This window comes from Anolis sagrei, chromosome 11, assembly GCF_037176765.1.
Source record: "Anolis sagrei isolate rAnoSag1 chromosome 11, rAnoSag1.mat, whole genome shotgun sequence".
NCBI classification, from domain to species: Eukaryota; Metazoa; Chordata; class Lepidosauria; order Squamata; family Dactyloidae; genus Anolis; species Anolis sagrei.
This window is the reverse complement of record NC_090031.1, coordinates 16,538,194-16,555,585: the sequence shown is the minus strand read 5'-3', so window position 1 is coordinate 16,555,585 and position 17,392 is coordinate 16,538,194. Positions and strand designations below refer to the sequence as shown.

Sequence of the window (17,392 nt, the reverse complement as noted above, 5' to 3'; positions counted from 1 at the left end):
TCTCACTGATTGACTTTGCAACTGCAAGGCTACTCATTGCTATTCAAGCTTGCTAATTCCAGCATTCACACTTGCTTCAAATAGACAAGGGTTCTTTCTCTCACCCTGGATACTATTCCACAAATGTCAATATAAACACACTCCACTTGCCTCTATGCAAATCCCCTCAATGATTGACTTCGTAGCTGCAAGGCTACACAATGCTACTCAAGCTTGCTAATTCCAGCTTTCACACTTGCTTCAAACAGATATGGGTTCTTTCTCCCACCCTGGAAAGTATTCCACAAATGTCAATATATACACACTCCACTTGCCTCTATGCAAATACCCTCACTGATTGACTTTCTAACTGCAAGGCTACTCAATGCTACTCAAGCTTGCTAATTCCAGCTTTCACACTTGCTTCAACAGATAAGGGTTCTTTCTCCCGCCCTGGACGTTATTGCACAGGGATATATACACTCTGCTTTCCTAATTTCCAACACACCTCTGAAGATACCAGTAGCCACAGATACAGATGAAACGTTAGGAGAGAATGCTACAACTTTAATCTTTGTCAGGTTTACGATATCTGCTTTGATTGTCAATTGAGAAAAGAACAAGTGATACATGGATTGAAAAGACTCAGTCCATATTCAAAAGTGTGTTTTTGATCATCTTCTAGTAAAACATAATATATTTTTTGTACGCGTGTGTTTTATACTAACAGTGCTGGCGAGACACATAATATTGGTTTTATGGCAAAGGGTGTGGGCCGGTGGAAATTGGAACATGGGCCGCAATTGCCCCCCGGGCCAAACTTTGGACATGGCTGCTGTAGATCCATGTGGATATGAGGAAATTGTGAAACTGGAGTTCTGACAGTTCTCGTGTGTTTCACGGGGTCCCTTCTGTCCTTCCAGAGACTCTCAGAAGCGATGGTGCAACACTTGTCAGGCCAATTTCGTAGGCGACCTCATCAAGCATCGACGGACTCAGGAGCATAAGGTAAATTTCGACACAGGCTCTGTTTATTTGCATTGATAATCTGGATTATACAGCAGTGTAGAAGGTATCTCAGATACTACATCTTGTTTTGAATGGCTTTGATTTTTAGCTGAAGCAGTTGTTGTTACTAATATTATTGTTGTCTCGCTTTATCTCCCTTGAAAAGAGACTCAAAGTGAAAATGCGACTTCTATTTTTCTGTGCTGGTCTATGACTCAAATAAATGATTTGATTTGACTCAAAGTGGCTAACAATAAAAGCAATACAGTGTTCCCTCACTTTTTGCGGGGGTTACGTTCCAGGACCCCCAAAATTGGTGAAAAACTGCGATGTAGGGACGTTATATTTATTTTAATATTTATACATTACTAGCTGTCCCCTGCCATGCGTTGCTGTGGCCCAGTCTGTTGATCTGGAAAATAAAGTAATGAGAAAGTGTTGGTTTCTAATATATGTAATTTCTTTATTCTTGTGGCTAAACAGTATTTCTTGTTTTTTCTTTGTCACTGTTGGTGTCGAGACTGTGGTTTGCTTACTCTGGAACACGCAACATATCATTGTCTTTCTTTAGGGGTCCCTTTCAAATCTATATCTTTTTGTGTGTGAATCATATCTATTTATTTATTATCTATGGCTGGATGGCTCTTTGTCAGGAGGGTTTTGATTACGTTTTCTTGCCCTGGTGAAGGGAGTTGGACTGGATGGCCTTAAGTATTTTCTGTGGTCATGGGGGTTCTGTGTGGGAAGTTTGCCCCAATTCTGTCATTCGTGGGGTTTGTGATTGTAGGTGAACTGTGAATTCCAGTGACAACTCCCAAATGTCAAGGTCTATTTCCCCTAAACTCCACCTGTGTACATATTTGGGCGTATTGAGTGCTTGTGCCAAGTTTGGTCCAGATCCATCATTGAGTCCACAGTGCTCTCTGGATGTAGGTGAACTACAACTCCCAAACTCAAGGTCAATGCCCACCAAACCCTTCCAGTATGTTGTGTTGCTCATGGGAGTTCTGTATGCCAAGTTTGGTTCAATTCCATCATTGATGGAGTTCAGAATGCTCTTTGATTGTAGGTGAACTATAAATTCCAGCAACTACAACTCCCAAATGACAAAGTCATAATTTTTTGAGTGATGGTCACTCCTTGTGTAGTGAGACGTTTTGTTGCCAAATTTGGTGTGATTTCGTTCATTGGTTCTTTTGTTTTTAAGGTACTCATTATGCACAGAGCATATATATATATATATATAGATTTTAGTAGTTATACACTTTTCCCATCGTGGTCAACTGTGAATCGCACATATGGTAATTTCTGCCCCTTCGCAGTACAGCTTTCGGAAATTTCTAGAGTTATTAAACATTTTTGGCAGTAGCCCTGCCCACTTTCCCCAGTGAGTATAAGTAGCCAGTGGGGGGGGGGGGGGGGGGCTACAGCCTCCAGTTCTTTTCATCCACAGCCGAAGCAGGAAAGGCCCTTCAAGGCAGGAGGAAGGGATGGAGGACTGAGGAGGTAAAGTGCTTCAGCAAAACCCCGCAAAACAGCAAAAATACTGCAATATATTTTTAATTTTTTTTGAAAACCACGTGTGGTGAAGTGTAAATTTTTAACTTGCAGTTATGTATAATTATAGATAGATGTTTTAAAGGGTAAGGATTTAAAGTTGCATAACTAAGGGGGATGGTAGCCAGCTTAGCTCATATTGAGCTGAGTTACCATGGAAACAGGGGCGGAGCCAACTGCCACTTGGCAGGGTAGCCATTTTAAAACAGTCAGTCTGTAGTCAGCGAACTACTGGAGTGGCTGGTTCTGTTGTGCAGTGAGAACCAGGGAAGTAATCTGTAGTTTAAAACTACAGGAAAAGGCTGATTCTATAGTAGTAAGAATTAGGAAGGTTTTGGCTTTTAGCCTGAGTAGTTTAAATAAGTCAAGTTGACTTATTTGTATTAATAGTTAGTGTATGAGAGAAACCCAGTGATGATCTCTATTGCAACAGAAACATCACAAGGAAAGAATAAGCTTGTAACTGAAATAATCTATTAAGGGAAAAAAACACAGTTTGAAGAAAAATAAGTTTGAAACCTGTTTAGTGGAAGGAAGAGTCCCTTCCAGAGTTGTCTCAGAAATGTTATAAATGTAACCTTTGAAGATATGTGCCTCTAAGAGTAAGAAACATTGAAACCATCAAGCTCCTTCTACGTTTCAATAAACTTGTTACTGTTTTTCCTAAAGCTCTGTCTCTGTTACAATTCCTTTCTTGGTTGGGTCACGCTACACATTAAAGAAAGACCAAGTCAATATCGCTGGCTATTAACTACGCTATCAGATTAGTAAACCCTTATAAAGTGGTGGCTCCTTTACCAACTCTTTACAAATTAGCGGCTTCGTCACAAATTGGTGAAATTGTTACACTGCAAAACAGCAAGTCTGCAATAAGCAAACTGCGAAGTAGTGAGGGAACACTGTACACTATAAAGCGGCATGGTACACAAAGACTTGCCTCAACCATAACTTTTTCATCTCTCTCTCTCTCCCTGCAGCTTGCCAAACGCTCTTTACGTCCCCTTTGCACGGTATGCAGCCGCCACTTTAAGACCCCGCGGAAATTTGTGGAGCACATGAAATCCGTCGAGCACAAACAGAAGGCCAAAGAGGTAATGGGGACGGTGGAAATGTTGAAGAAGGTGGCGGCGGGGATGGCAATAATGCTCACATATTGCTCTTTGCCATTCTTATTTATTTATTTATTTATTATGACATTTATATGCCGCCTTTCTCACCCCGAAGGGGACTCAAAGCGGCTTACAAGATATATATACACATACAATATATTATTAGCATAGTACAGTATCAGTTTTATATATTACTATATTATACTATACCATTATATTGTAATATTATTAGAAATATTACATGTAATATAAAATATATAATTATAATATATTATTACTAGTATTATATTGTATTACACTATAATATTATAAATATTATATGGATATACAATATATTATATTTATATTTATATTATAATATATTATTAGCATAGCACAGGAGACAAGGCAAAACTGTCCCCTGGCCCCCTCTCTCTTCACTCTGGCCCAGAGCAGAAGTTGGTGCTGGAGGGAGGGGCCCCCAACTGATGGCATATACAGGAGACAAGATGGAACTGTCCCCTGCCTCCGCCCCCTCTTCACTCTGGCCCAGAAAAGCAGTTGGTTCTGTGGAGGTGGGGGGGGGGGGTGTCAGGGTTCACTGGGTCTTAGGGTTCGCTGGGTCTTAGAATGAAACACACACTCACAAGTACAGATCCTGGAATTGCGGTTTATTCAGCCCATGCAGTACAACAGCAAAGAGAGAACTGAGGTTTCCCGCCAGGATTCTCCCAATCCCCCTCCTGGCCTCGCTCCCCCCTTTCCCCCTTGGCTTATCACAGTTTAGACTACAATTCCTTTCCCACATCTTCAAAGTGAAAGCTTGGCCCAGATGGCCCTACTATAAACTAATCTATCATGGCTACTCCCTCTAGTGTCAAGACAATGTCAGGCAGAAGACTTCTTGGAATCTCTTGGAAACATGAAGGCACATCCTGACAGGGGGTCCCTTAGAGTCTGATGGAGTTTCCTTTTTTGGAGGCTTTTCAGCAGAGGTTGGAGGGCCATCTGTCAGGAGGGCTTTGATCGCATTTTCTGGCATTTCCACTTGGGATATTTTATTGCCATTACTATAGCTCATATTTCCTCCAATAAGCGCAAGGCAACATATTGTGATTGAGCCTATTGTAATTTTATATTGCTATGTATTCACATGTTTTATGTAATTATGTTGTTGTTTATTGTTTACATTTTTGGTTTGTGTTTTCGGTGTAATTTGTTGTTTGGGCTTGGCCTCATGTAAGCCGCTCCAAGTCCCCATTGGGGAGATGGTGGCGGGGTAAAAATAAAGATTATTATTATTATTATTATTATTATTATTTATGTATCTCTCCTCCTCTTCACTTTTATCCTTTGACGAGGAGACGGGAAAGAGCCAATGCGAGTGGCCCAAAGTTGCTGAGACCTCTTCTACACTGCCATAGAATCCAGATTCTCAAATCAGATCATCCACATTATCTAATTTGAACTGGATTATCCATATGTACACTGCCATGTAATGCAGTTCAAAGCAAATCTGGATTTTTTATGGCAGTGTAGAAGGGATCTGAGAGGGCACTTGAACCTAGACCTCCTGAGTCGCAACTGATTTTGCAAGAAGGCAAATAGAAGAGTTGTGTGGCCACCCTCTACGGAGGTGAGAAGATTGGAATATAAAAGTTTTAAATAAATCTTAAATAATAATAATAAAAATATTTATTTGTTTATTTCATGCATTTCTACCCCGCCCTTCTCCCCCCGAAGAGGAACTCAGGGCGGCCTCATACAAGCATCATATGGTGCTATCAGTATATAAACAATCAAAAATTACATTTAAAACAGTCAAAATCATTAAAAACATTATACAAATTCATTAAACAATAAATTAAACATGCCAATTAAAACCAGACTATTTACTTTCAGACTGTTATGGCATGTCTTTTTCTGTCTTGCTGACACTCTGTCATGAGTGGATGGATGAATGAAATTGTATGACTGGGGTCTGATCAATCCCTATTAAGGCTTGCCAAGGCTGAAGGCACCATCCTAAGACATTTGGAACCTGGAAAACTGCACTGTGGAGAACTTACTTAGGAAATCCCCCATTGTCCAAGTAAGATTGCCCCCCAAGTTTGGTGTCTTGGCGGTGGGTATGTAGGTGATTGCGGAGCCCTATTCTTGATCTGCATGTTCTCCTGCAGGGAGGGCATTGGTTTCCAGGGAGAAGGCAATTCTGGTTGAGGTTGGCTTGACATGCCTTTTTCCTCTTGGCATGTTTCTCTCTTTCTCCCCCCCCCCCCCATTCGTGCCTCTTAAAATTCTGCAGCACTGCTGGTCACATCTGACCTCCAGCTAGAGCACTTCCCAGTTCTCCGTGTCTATGCCACAGTTTTTAAGATTACCTTTGAACCCATCTTTCAATCTCTTTTCCTATCCTCCAACATTCCGTTTCCTGTTCTTGAATTCGGAGTACAACTACTACTTTGGGAGACTGTGATTGGGCATTCGAACAACGTGGCTGGTCCAGCGGAGTTGATGGTGGAGGAACATCGCTTCAGTGCTGGTGGTCTTTGCTTCTTCCAGCATGATGACGTTTATCCGCCTGTCTTCCCAAGAGATTTGCAGGATTTTCTGGAGGCAGCGCTGATGGAATCGTTCCAGGAGTTGCATTTGATGTCTGTAGACAGTCCACATTTTGCAGACATATAGCAGGGTTGGGAGGACAATAGCTTTATAAACAAGCCCCTTGGTCTCCCTACGGACAGTGACAAATGCAAGAGACTCCACTAAGGCAAAAAAAAAAAAAAAACGAAATGCAAAGAATACAGAATGAGGGACGCATGGCTCGAGAGCAGTACATGTGAAAAAGATCCTGGAGTCCTTGTGGACAACAACATGAGCCAACATTGTCATGTAGCGGCAAAAAAAGCCAATGGGATTTTGGCCTGCATCAATAGGAGCATAGTGTCTAGATTTGGGGAGTCATGCTATCCCTCTATTCTGCCTTGGTTAGACCACACCTGAAATATTATGTCCAGTTCTGAGCACCACAATTGAAGAGAGATATTGACAAGCTGGAATATGTCCAGAGGAGGGCGACTAAAATAATCAAGGGTCTGGAGAACAAGCCATATGAGGAGCAGCTTAAGGAGCTGTGCATGTTTAGCCTGAAGAAGAGAAGGCTGAGGGGAGATATGATAGCCATGTATAAATATGTGAGGGAAAGTCATAGGGAAGAGGGAGCAAGTTTGTTTTCTGCTTCCCTAGACGCAAGGCAGCAATGGCTTCAAACTACAGGAAAGGAGATTCCATCTGAACATGAGGAAGAACTTCCTGACTGTGAGAGCTGTTCAGCAGTGGAACTCTCTGCCCTGAAATGTGGTGAAGTCTCCTTCTCTGGAAGCTTTTAAGAGAGGCTGGATTGACATCTGTTGGGGATGCTTTGAATGCAATTTTCCTGCTTCTTGGCAGAATGAGGTTGGACTGGATGGCCCATGAGGTCTCTTCCAATTCTATGATTCTATATCTATATATATATAGTCCCTACTTTGCAGATTTTCATTTTTCGTGGGTGGTTCTGGAATGTAACACCGTCAATAAGTGAGGGAACACTGTATAATGTCTAGATCCTATGATTCGGAAGAACTTTTTGACTGTGAGAGCTGTTCAGCAGTGGAACTCTCTGCCCCAAAGTGTGATGGAGGCTCCTTCTTTGGAGGTTTTTAAGCAGAGGCTGGATGGTCATCTGTTGGGGGTGCTTTGAATGCAATTTTCCTGCTTGTTGGCAGAATGGGGTTGGACTTGATGGCCGACGAGGTCTCTTCCAACTCTATGATTCTATGATGGGTGTTTCAGCACATCTTAGCTGAATGAAAAGTTGTCAATCAATCCAGAATGACAACGGTAAGAAGTTGCTACATAAAGAGACCCTTTTATCTCAGAAAAGTGTGGCAGTTCCATGAGGAGTGCAGCGCCTGTCCACCCGCCGCCTCTTTTCAAGATGCCCTGAATGCAGAAGGCTGTATGGATGCGACTGAATGTATGTGGAGTGAATGCTGAGTCAATGTGACTGTTTCTCCTTTGTCTGGGTAATCAATATAACCAAAACCAGCCCTGGGTCTGTGAGTCTGCTTCTGTCTCTGAAAGTGCCTAATGTCATCTGTCCCACTGAAAATGGAATAAATAATGTTTTTGAGGTTCAAAAAGTGTTCATGACAACTCTCTTTGGTTAGGTGAGGCAGGGAGAGAAGGAACACAGTGGGCCAGAGGACTCTGAGGAGCTGATAACCGTCGACGCCATTGGCTGCTTTGAAGAAGATGATGACGAAGAGGAGGAAGAGGAGGGGGAAGAAGCCGGCATGGGGGAAGAGCTGGGGAACGAAGGGCTTCTCACCAAACAGGTGAGGATGTCATGGGTAGGTCTGGAGGCCTGACTACTAATTGCTTAAGCTTGTGGCACTTGGAGTGAGGAATAGGATGAGGAATAGGGCAATGCACACAAATGGGCATTCCATTTACTTTTTGATTTACAGTGTTCCCTCACTTATTGCAAGGGTTCCGTTCCAGGACGCCATATTAATTTTAGGGATGCCATATTAATTTTAATATTTATACATTATTTTATATATTTTATATATTATTTTCTTATCCGGATTTGCTGTTTTGTGGGTTTTTTTAAAAAAATAATAATAATTTTTTATTGGTTTACATATAAGAAGTTAAAATATATCAGCGAGGGAGAAAAAGAAAGGAAAAAAAAGACATATAAGGTGCGGGGGAAGAGTATACATCGAAAGTTGGAGAACAATGTTGTCAAAGAAAAGACCGAAAGGAGAGTAAGATAAATAGGGAAGGTAAGTAGGTGTGTATATATATAAATATAAAAATACACACAAAAGGGGGGGGGATTATCTTGACTTCCGTTCATCTTCCACACAACACATTCTGTAATTTCTTGGTTTCCTGTTGTAGTCAACTGTGAATCGCACATTATGGTATCCCTGCGCCTGCGCAGGCCCAGCTTAAATTCTGATAAATTGTCCCTTTTATATTCTTAGTTATCTGGATATATTCATCAATTATAAACCGATCTGTTTGTATTATACCTCTACTATTATTTTTCTTAAGTAGGAAGGTCAGTCTGTCCATATTTTTAATGTCCAGTACTTTTTGTATCCAAATGTCTTTGTCTGGTATTATTTCTGATTTCCATACCTTTGCAAAGACCATTCTTGCAGCTGTTATAAAATAAATAAATAACTTTTCTGTATTTAGGTCTGCAAAAACTTCTTCATCCCTCATACATAGTAGGTAATATTCAGGTTTCATCGGAAACTTCCTTCTTAAGATTATTTGGCATTCTTTATGAATCATTTTCCAATAGCTTTGAGTCTTAGGGCACTCCCATCACATGTGGTAGTATGTCCCTGTTTTGCGGGTTTTTGAAAATATTAATCAGGAACATATATACATATGTGGTGGCAATGTAAATATGTAAATAATTTTGAGGCGAAAATATTTAGAGAAATAGAAGATATAATGAACATTAAAATAGAAAGAAGTCCTAGTATATTTCATTCTTGATTATTTTTATAACAGAACCAATTATTATTATTATTATTTATTTATTTATTAATGCGCTTGTATACTGCTAATATCTCAGCCTAAATCGGAGACTCATTGCGGTTTACAACACTTAAAAAACAACAATATTCAGTTTAAAAATTAGGAACTGCCATTTATAATGAAATTTTGAAAATTTTGTTAGAGTTCTGAAATTTTCACCACCAGAACTTTAGCAACACGGTAGAAGCAAAGCACCAGCGCCTCCTAGTTTTCACCACCAGAACTTTAGTTTTGTAAGTACTTTAGAACCATTTAGAACCATGAATTGCACATGTCTAATAAATATATAAAATAATGTATAAATATTAAAATTAATATGGTGTCCCTACTTTGCGGGTTTTCACTGGAACGATACCCCTGCGATAAGTGAGGGAACACTGTAATGTGATTTGTAGTTTTACAAGATCCTTAGCTGTCTCTGCCCAAGAGTGCTGGAGCCTCCCTAACCTACAAATTCCATAGCTGACGCATCCGTGGAGCATGCTTTCTTTTGCCTTCGCATTTCAATGTCCCATCAGGGTGAAATTTATTTTCTCCACATTGTTTTTGTTTCTTGTCTAGCTTGGCCTGAAGGAAATGTCACCGAAAGACATTTGTGGGAGTGAGCGATACTGTCCAAATACTGTGTATGGTAAGTCAAGATGCAAAGTTTTCAGTCTGAGCTGCCAAAGGTGCCCTTCATTGCATTTCCTTCTATCCTGTGAAGGAACCTAGTAACAAAATTAGAACAAAATATCTGTTCCTGGTTTGATCACCAGATCTGGCTCTGTTTGCAAAACGTTTGGACTCCCCTGTCTTAAAGGAAAGTGTTCAATGACCCTGCTTTCCCCTCCCTTGTTCCACAGGCCCGGATTTCCTGGTCCCCGTGGCGGGCTTCCTCTGTAGGTTGTGCCACAAATTCTACCATCACGACTCAGCTGGCCGGCTCTCCCACTGCAAGTCCCTGATGCATTTTGAGAACCTCCAGGTGAGACCCTTCTGCCTCCCTCCCAAATGTGTCCGTGCAAACTGCATGCCCCAAATGCCTCTTCCTTCGCACTGTTAGGAATTGTGGGAGTTGGAGTCCAAAACACCTGGAGGGAAGGTCAAAGTTGACCCAGGCCTGACCTACATCAGTGTTTCTCAAGCTGGGGGTGGTGACCCTTGGGGGGGGGGGTTGTGAGAGGATGTCAGAAGGGTCGCCAAAGACCACCAGAAAACATAGTATTTTCTGTTGGTTCTGGGGGTTCTGTGTGGGAAGTTTGGCCCAATTCTCTCATTGGTGGGGTTCAGTATGCTCTTTGATGGTAGGTGAACTATAAATCCCAGCAACTACAACTCCCAAATGTCAAGGTCTATTTTCCCCTGAACTCCACCGCTGTTCTCATTTGGGCATATTGAGTATAGGTACCAAGTTTGGTACAGATCCATCATTGTTTGAGTCCACCGTGCTCTCTGGATGTAGGTGAACTACAACTCCCAAATGTCAAGGTCTATTTCCCCCCGAACTCCACCATTGTTCTCATTTGGGCATCTTGAGTATCGGTACCAAGTTTGGTCTAGATCCATCATTGTTTGAGTCCACAATGCTCTCTGGATGTAGGTGAACTGCATCTCCCAAACTCAAGGTCAATGCCCACCAAACCCTTCCAGTATTTTCTGTTGGTCGTGGGAGTTCTGTGGGCCAAGTTTGGTTCAATTCCATCATTGGTGGAGTTCAGAATGCTCTGATTGTAGGTGGACTATAAATCCCAGCATCTACAACTCCCAAATGACAAAATCAATCCCCCTACAACCTACCAGTATTCAAACTTTGGACACATGGGGTATTTGTGCCAGATTTGGTCCAGTGAATACACCCTGCATATCAGATATTTACATTACAGTAGGAAAATGACAGTTCTAAAGTAGCAACGAAAATAATGTTATGGTTGGGGGTCACCACAACATGAGGAACTGTATTAAGAATTAATGCAGTTTGACATTACTGTAACTGTTTGTGTTGTGGCATCATGGGAGTTGTAGCTTTACAACATGTTTAGCCTTCCCTTCCAAAGAGTTTCACCAAACCACCGCTCTCAGGATTCTATATCATTGAGTCGTGGTTTCAAACTGTCCAAATTTATTTATTATTTATTTACATTGTGGAAAATTGTGCTAAGTGGACATATAGGGTCAGGGCTGGCTCTGTCCACAATTTATTCCCGCCACCAGAGGAGCTGTCGCTTCACCATCCACTTGTGGCACCAATGAAGTACTTCCTCATTCTTTTGCACGCTGCTGGAGAGTTTTATGGTTTCGTAAATTAGGTAAATTAGCCTCCCCACATAAGTGGTACCTAAATTTCCTACTTGAGAGATGCAACTGTCTTTTGGGCTGCAAAAGTCGACAGCAAGCTAGACAAATGGTCGGGAGTTTACTCTGACCCTGGCTGGCTTCGAGCACAGTAGTGATGCTTTTTTAATTCCGGCCACCAGGGGAGCTGTCGCTTCACCATCCACTTGTGGCACCGATGGAGTACTTCCTCATTCTTTTGCACGCTGCTGGAGAGTTTTATGGTGTAGTAAATTAGGTAAATTAGCCTTTCCACATAAGTGGTACCTAAATTTCCTACTTGAGAGATGCAACTGTCTTTTGGGCTGCAAAAGTCGACAGCAAGCTAGACAAATGGTTGCGAGTTTACTCTGACCCTGGCTGGCTTCGAGCACAGTAGTGATGCTTTTTGAATTCCGGCCACCAGGGGAGCTGTCGCTTCACCATCCACTTGTGGCACCGATGGAGTACTTCCTCATTCTTTTGCACGCTGCTGGAGAGCTTTATGTTTTCGTAAATTAGGTAAATTAGCCTCCCCACATAAGTGGTACCTAAATTTCCTACTTGAGAGATGCAACTGTCTTTCAGGCTGCAAAGGTTGACAGCAACCTAGACAAATGGTCGGGAGCTTACTCCAGCTCAGTAGTGATTTTAATGCAGCTGACTCCCAACCAGCAGCGCCACAACCCTGGCCTTCCCTCCAAAATCCCTGGAGGGAAGGACCGAGGTTTGCCCATGCCTGGTGTCCCTGTGAGTCACCCTCACTCGTTTCTCTCTCTTCTGTGCAGAGGTACAAAGCTATGCGGCTCCAGGCGGCGTCCTTCCTTGTGGAAGACCCTTCACACCTCGACCGACAAAAAGCAACCTTTGCTAAAACGGAAGCAACTGGCCCCATCAAGGAAGCGACGTTCCAGATGGAAACCTGTGGTGCTTCCAGAGAGGAGCCTGGCTTTACAGCTGAGAGCAGCTCTGCGGGAAGAGATGACGTTGATACGCAAGGCATTGTCCCAGCTGTTGGGGTTGCAGACGATGGGACGATTGGCCTCTCAGGTACCGGCACACTCTCTGTCTCGAGCAAGGCGGATGACTCAGGACTGTGCGGACTGCAAACGGAGACTTACGGCGATGTTGGGGGAGCCTCGTCTGATGAAGCGGATGCCGGAAACGACGACCACGGTCCCGAAGACCAAGACAAAGTGAAGGAAACTGAATTGTCCTCTCTGGACGACGAGGACGAGGAGAACGAGGACTCTAGGATCAGGCGCTGCGCGAGACGTCAGGCCAGATAAGACGACATTTTGTAGGCGTGGGTATTTTTTCCTCTTTGTGTAGATTTCTCCGAGAAAGGAGACGTTGTCACTCCACACCCCGACCCTTGCCTTCTACTTTTTAGAGGAAGAGAAAAAAAAGGATTGCTCTAGTTTTCTTGCCGTTTTCTGTTTTGTTAAATTAAATTGGGAAAAACAAGCTAGCCGTTTCCATGTGCTTCCTGCAAAACTCTTTGTCTGATGTGAGAGAATTGGCCATCTGCAAAGATGACGCCCGGATGTGTTACCATCCTGTGGGAGACTTCTCTCATGTTCCCATGTGGGAAGTTGGAGCTGACAGATGGGAGCTCATCCCACTTCCCAGATTCAAACCACCAAACTTTTGGTCAGCAGTCCTGCCGGCACAAGGGTTTAACTTCTTGTGCCACTGGGGGCTCAATGATTTATATAAATAAAATGTAATGTTCATTTGTGGGATTAACATAACTCAAAAACCACTGGACGAATTGACACCAAATTTGGACACAAGACACCTATCAGGCCAACAAGTAACCATCACTCATAAAACATTGAAAAACACAGCAGAAGGGACTTAAAAAGCCAAAAACGCAAAAAAAATGCTACACTGCATGCGCAAAATCACTCTCTCTCTCTCTCACACACACACACACACACACTTATATATGCAAACATAAGTATATACACAAATATGCACACACACATATACACACACAAAACACATACACAGCAGAAGGGACTTAAAAAGCCAAAAATGCACACACACACACATATATGCAAATACAAGTATATACACATATACACAAATATGCCCACACATATATATACACACAAAACACATATACACAGACTGGGCCACAGCAACGCATGGCAGGGGACGGCTAGTAATCTATATAAATAAGAATGTAATGTTCGTTTGTGGGATTAACATAACTCAAAAAACACAGGAGAAATTGACACCAAATTTGGACACAAGACACCTATCAGGCCAATGAGCAGAAGAGACTTAAAAAGCCAAAAGATGCTACAGCGTATGCGCAAAATGACTCCTGGCAAAAAAACCCACACAATACCATATCCACACTCTCTTTTGGACTACAGCTCCCAGCATCCCCTAGACCAGGCCCTTTAGGAGAAGAGGATGATCCAAATGCACTGTTTCCAAGATGCAAGCTTTCTTTTTCTGGGATTTCTTTGAGAGCATCCCCATCCCTGCATATTTCCCATTTCCTATTCCTGGACTGCAACTCCCAACAATCCTCCAGATAGATAGATTAGATAGAGATAGGCAGGTAGGTAGATTGATCAGGAAGACTGCTGGGAGTTGCAGTCCAAGAATAGATAGAAAAGGAAGAGAGGGGAGAAAGAGGGAAAGGAAAGAAAAGGGGGGAAGGAAGGGAAGAGGAAGAGAAGGAAAGAAAAGGGGAAGGAAGGAAAGAGGGAAGGAAGGAGAGAAAGAAGGTTGGCCACAGCAACACATGGCAGATAAAGCTAGTAAATAAACAAATACTGATCTACTCACATTATTGTTTTCAAATTGCTAGGTTGGCAGGAGCTAGGACTAATGGTGGGAGTTCACCCCGACCCGTGGCTTGAACTGTCAACTTTATTTATTTATTTATTTATTTTATTTATTTATTTATTTATTTTATTTGCTTTATTTCTATACCGCGTTTCTCAGCCTAATTAGGCGACTCAATGCGGTTTACACAATACAGGTTATCACAACAATAAACAGTTAAAACACATCATACACAATAGCAAAAACAACAGTTATTATCAACTCATGACGCCTCGATAACAGAGCAAAATCCATTCTCATAGTCCTTGTGCCATTCCTATGTTCAATTTTATCGTCTTCCTGTGTTCAGTTGCACTGTTTAGCCAAACGCTTGCTCGTAGAGCCAGGTTTTAACCTTCTTCCGAAACGCCAGCAGCAAAGGAGCCTGTCTGATGTCTATAGGTAGGGCATTCCATAGCCCAGGGGCCGCCACCGAGAAGGTCCTGTCTCTCGTCCCTGCCAACCGAGCCTGTGACGCAGGCGGGACCGAGAGCAGGGCCTCCCCGGACGATCTTAATGTCCGCGTCGGTTCATAGGTGGAGATGCATTTGGAGAGGTAAGTGGGGCCGGAACCGTTTAGGGCTTTGTAGGCTAACGCCAGCACCTTGAATTGTGCCCGGTAGCAGATTGGCAGCCAGTGGAGCTGGCTCAACAGAGGAGTGGTATGCTCCCTGAGTGCCGCTCCTGTTAACAACCTGGCTGCCGAGCGCTGGACCATCTGAAGCTTCCGGGCAGTCTTCAAGGGCAGCACCACGTAGAGCGCGTTGCAGTAATCTATGCGGGATGTAACCAGAGCGTGGACTACCGTGGCCAAGTCAGACTTCCCAAGATACGGGCGCAGCTGGCGCACAAGTTTTAACTGTGCGAATGCTCCCCTGGTCACCGCCGAGACCTGGGGTTCCAGGCTCAGCGATGAATCCAGGATCACACCCAAGATGCGAACCTGCGTCTTCAGGGGGAGTGCGACCCCGTCCAACACAGGCTGTAACCCTATGCCCTGTTCGGCCTTTCGACTGACCAGGAGTACCTCTGTCTTGTCTGGATTCAATTTCAATTTGTTAGCCCTCATCAAGTCCGACACAGCGGCCGAGCACCGGTTCAGGACCTGAACAGCCTCCTTAGTAGTGGGTGGAAAGGAGTGACAGAGTTGGACATCATCTGCGTACAGATAACACCGCACCCCGAAACTCCGGATTATCTCTCCCTTCCTGTCGGCAAGATTTTCTGTAGCTTGTGGTTTAACCTATTGTGCTACCACGGCCCCTGGAGGGCTGAAGTTGGCCCATGCCTTATTTATTTTGTATCAAAAGCATTGCATAAATTAGTATAAAACTGATAAAAATAGGTATGCAGGCAGCTAAATATCTTTTGACCAAAAACGGGCAACAGCAACAGCATTGTCTGTAGCCTCCAACAATTCCTCCTCTGTACATGAAGACAAGCATACAGATGTAGAGTTATCTGTTCTGCTCCACAGTCACACAAGGTGTAGCCCTTAGATGAAGGGCTAGAAGGCATGATCATCAAGTTTGCAAACGACACCAAATTGGGAGGGATAGCCAATAGTCCAGAGGACAGGAGCAGGATTCAAAACTATCTTGACAGATTAGAGAGATGGGCCAAAGCTAACAGGGTGAGGTTCAACAGTGACAAATGCAAGATACTCCACTTTGGCAGAAAAAATGAAATGCAAAGATACAGAATGGGGGACAATGCCTGGCTCGAGAGCAGTACGCGTGAAAAAGATCTTGGAGTCCTTGTGGACAACAAGTTAAACATGAGCCAACAATGTGATGTGGCGGCAAAAAAAGCCAATGGGATTTTGGCCTGTATTAATAGGAGCATAGTGTCTAGATCTAGGGAAGTAATGCTACCCCTCTATTCTGCTTTGGTTAGACCACATCTGGAATATTGTGTCCAATTCTGGGCACCACAATTCAAGAGAGATATTGACAAGCTGGAATGTGTCCAGAGGAGGGCAACTAAAATGATCAAGGGTCTGGAGAACAAGCCCTATGAGGAGCGGCTTGGGGAGCTGGGCATGTTTAGCCTGAAGAAGAGAAGGCTGAGAGGAGATATGATAGCCATGTATAAATATGTGAGAGGAAGCCACAGGGAGGAGGGAGCAAGCTTGTTTTCTGCTTCCTTGGAGACTAGGACGCGGAACAATGGCTTCAAACTACAAGAGAGGAGATTCCATCTGAACATGAGGAAGAACTTCCTGACTGTGAGAGCCGTTCAGCAGTGGAACTCTCTGCCCCGGAGTGTGGTGGAGGCTCCTTCTTTGGAAGCTTTTAAGCAGAGGCTGGATGGCCATTTGGCAGGGGTAATTTGAATGCAATATTCCTGCTTCTTGGCAGGGGGTTGGACTGGATGGCCCATGAGGTCTCTTCCAACTCTTTGATTCTATGATTCTATGATTCTTTTAGGTCGTGCCATTTTGCCAGGTTGTCTTTTGTTCTGCCCACTCCGCTTCTGAGTCTGTTCAGGGACTTCCAAGTTGCCCATTCTTGGTTTGCCCCTGAAGGAAGACCCTCCCTCGTGGGGGGCCATCCAGTTGGGATTTCCTGGATTAGCTGCCCAGAGGGATACCCTTGCTGTTGCTGGGGGGACGCCAAGAGGAGTGGTAGTTCTCATAAAGCTTTTCCTTGATTGGAGTCTACTGGGAGGAGGCTGGTAGCATGTAGTGTGCACAATTCTTTACACAAATTCTTCTGAAGTGTGCCAGAGCTGATCGAAATACGGTCAAAGGGGTGAACATTGATGTAACCCAGTTTAAACTACAACTCCCGTTGTCCCATCTGTCTGGTGGGAGTTGAATGTTAACATTGAAAGGCTCTGGTTTCGAATCTTTTGGAGCCAAATCCAAAGGAAAAGTGGATACAAGTCAGTGTTTACTTTCGTAATTCACACAAGAGATCATAACATCCTTAGGCTGGAAGAGGCCACATGGGTCATCTAGTCCAACCCTCCTGCCATGCAGGAAAAGCACAACCAAAGCACCCCTGACAGATGGC

The 17,392-nt window shown here is 43.4% G+C and overlaps 1 protein-coding gene across 1 annotated transcript in view; it reads left to right on the top strand.

Annotated features, from left to right (window-relative positions):
- CIZ1 (CDKN1A interacting zinc finger protein 1) overlaps positions 1-12,995 on the top strand; it is a 34,152-nt gene extending 21,157 nt beyond the window's left edge. Inside the window, exons 11-16 of the mRNA XM_067472238.1 lie at positions 903-987; positions 3,522-3,635; positions 7,844-8,011; positions 9,798-9,867; positions 10,082-10,203; positions 12,317-12,995. Of these exons, the coding sequence (XP_067328339.1) occupies positions 903-987; positions 3,522-3,635; positions 7,844-8,011; positions 9,798-9,867; positions 10,082-10,203; positions 12,317-12,817 (1,060 nt within the window). The 3' untranslated portion in view covers positions 12,818-12,995. The remainder of the gene's footprint in view (positions 1-902; positions 988-3,521; positions 3,636-7,843; positions 8,012-9,797; positions 9,868-10,081; positions 10,204-12,316) is intronic.
- Positions 12,996-17,392: the final 4,397 nt, after the last annotated feature.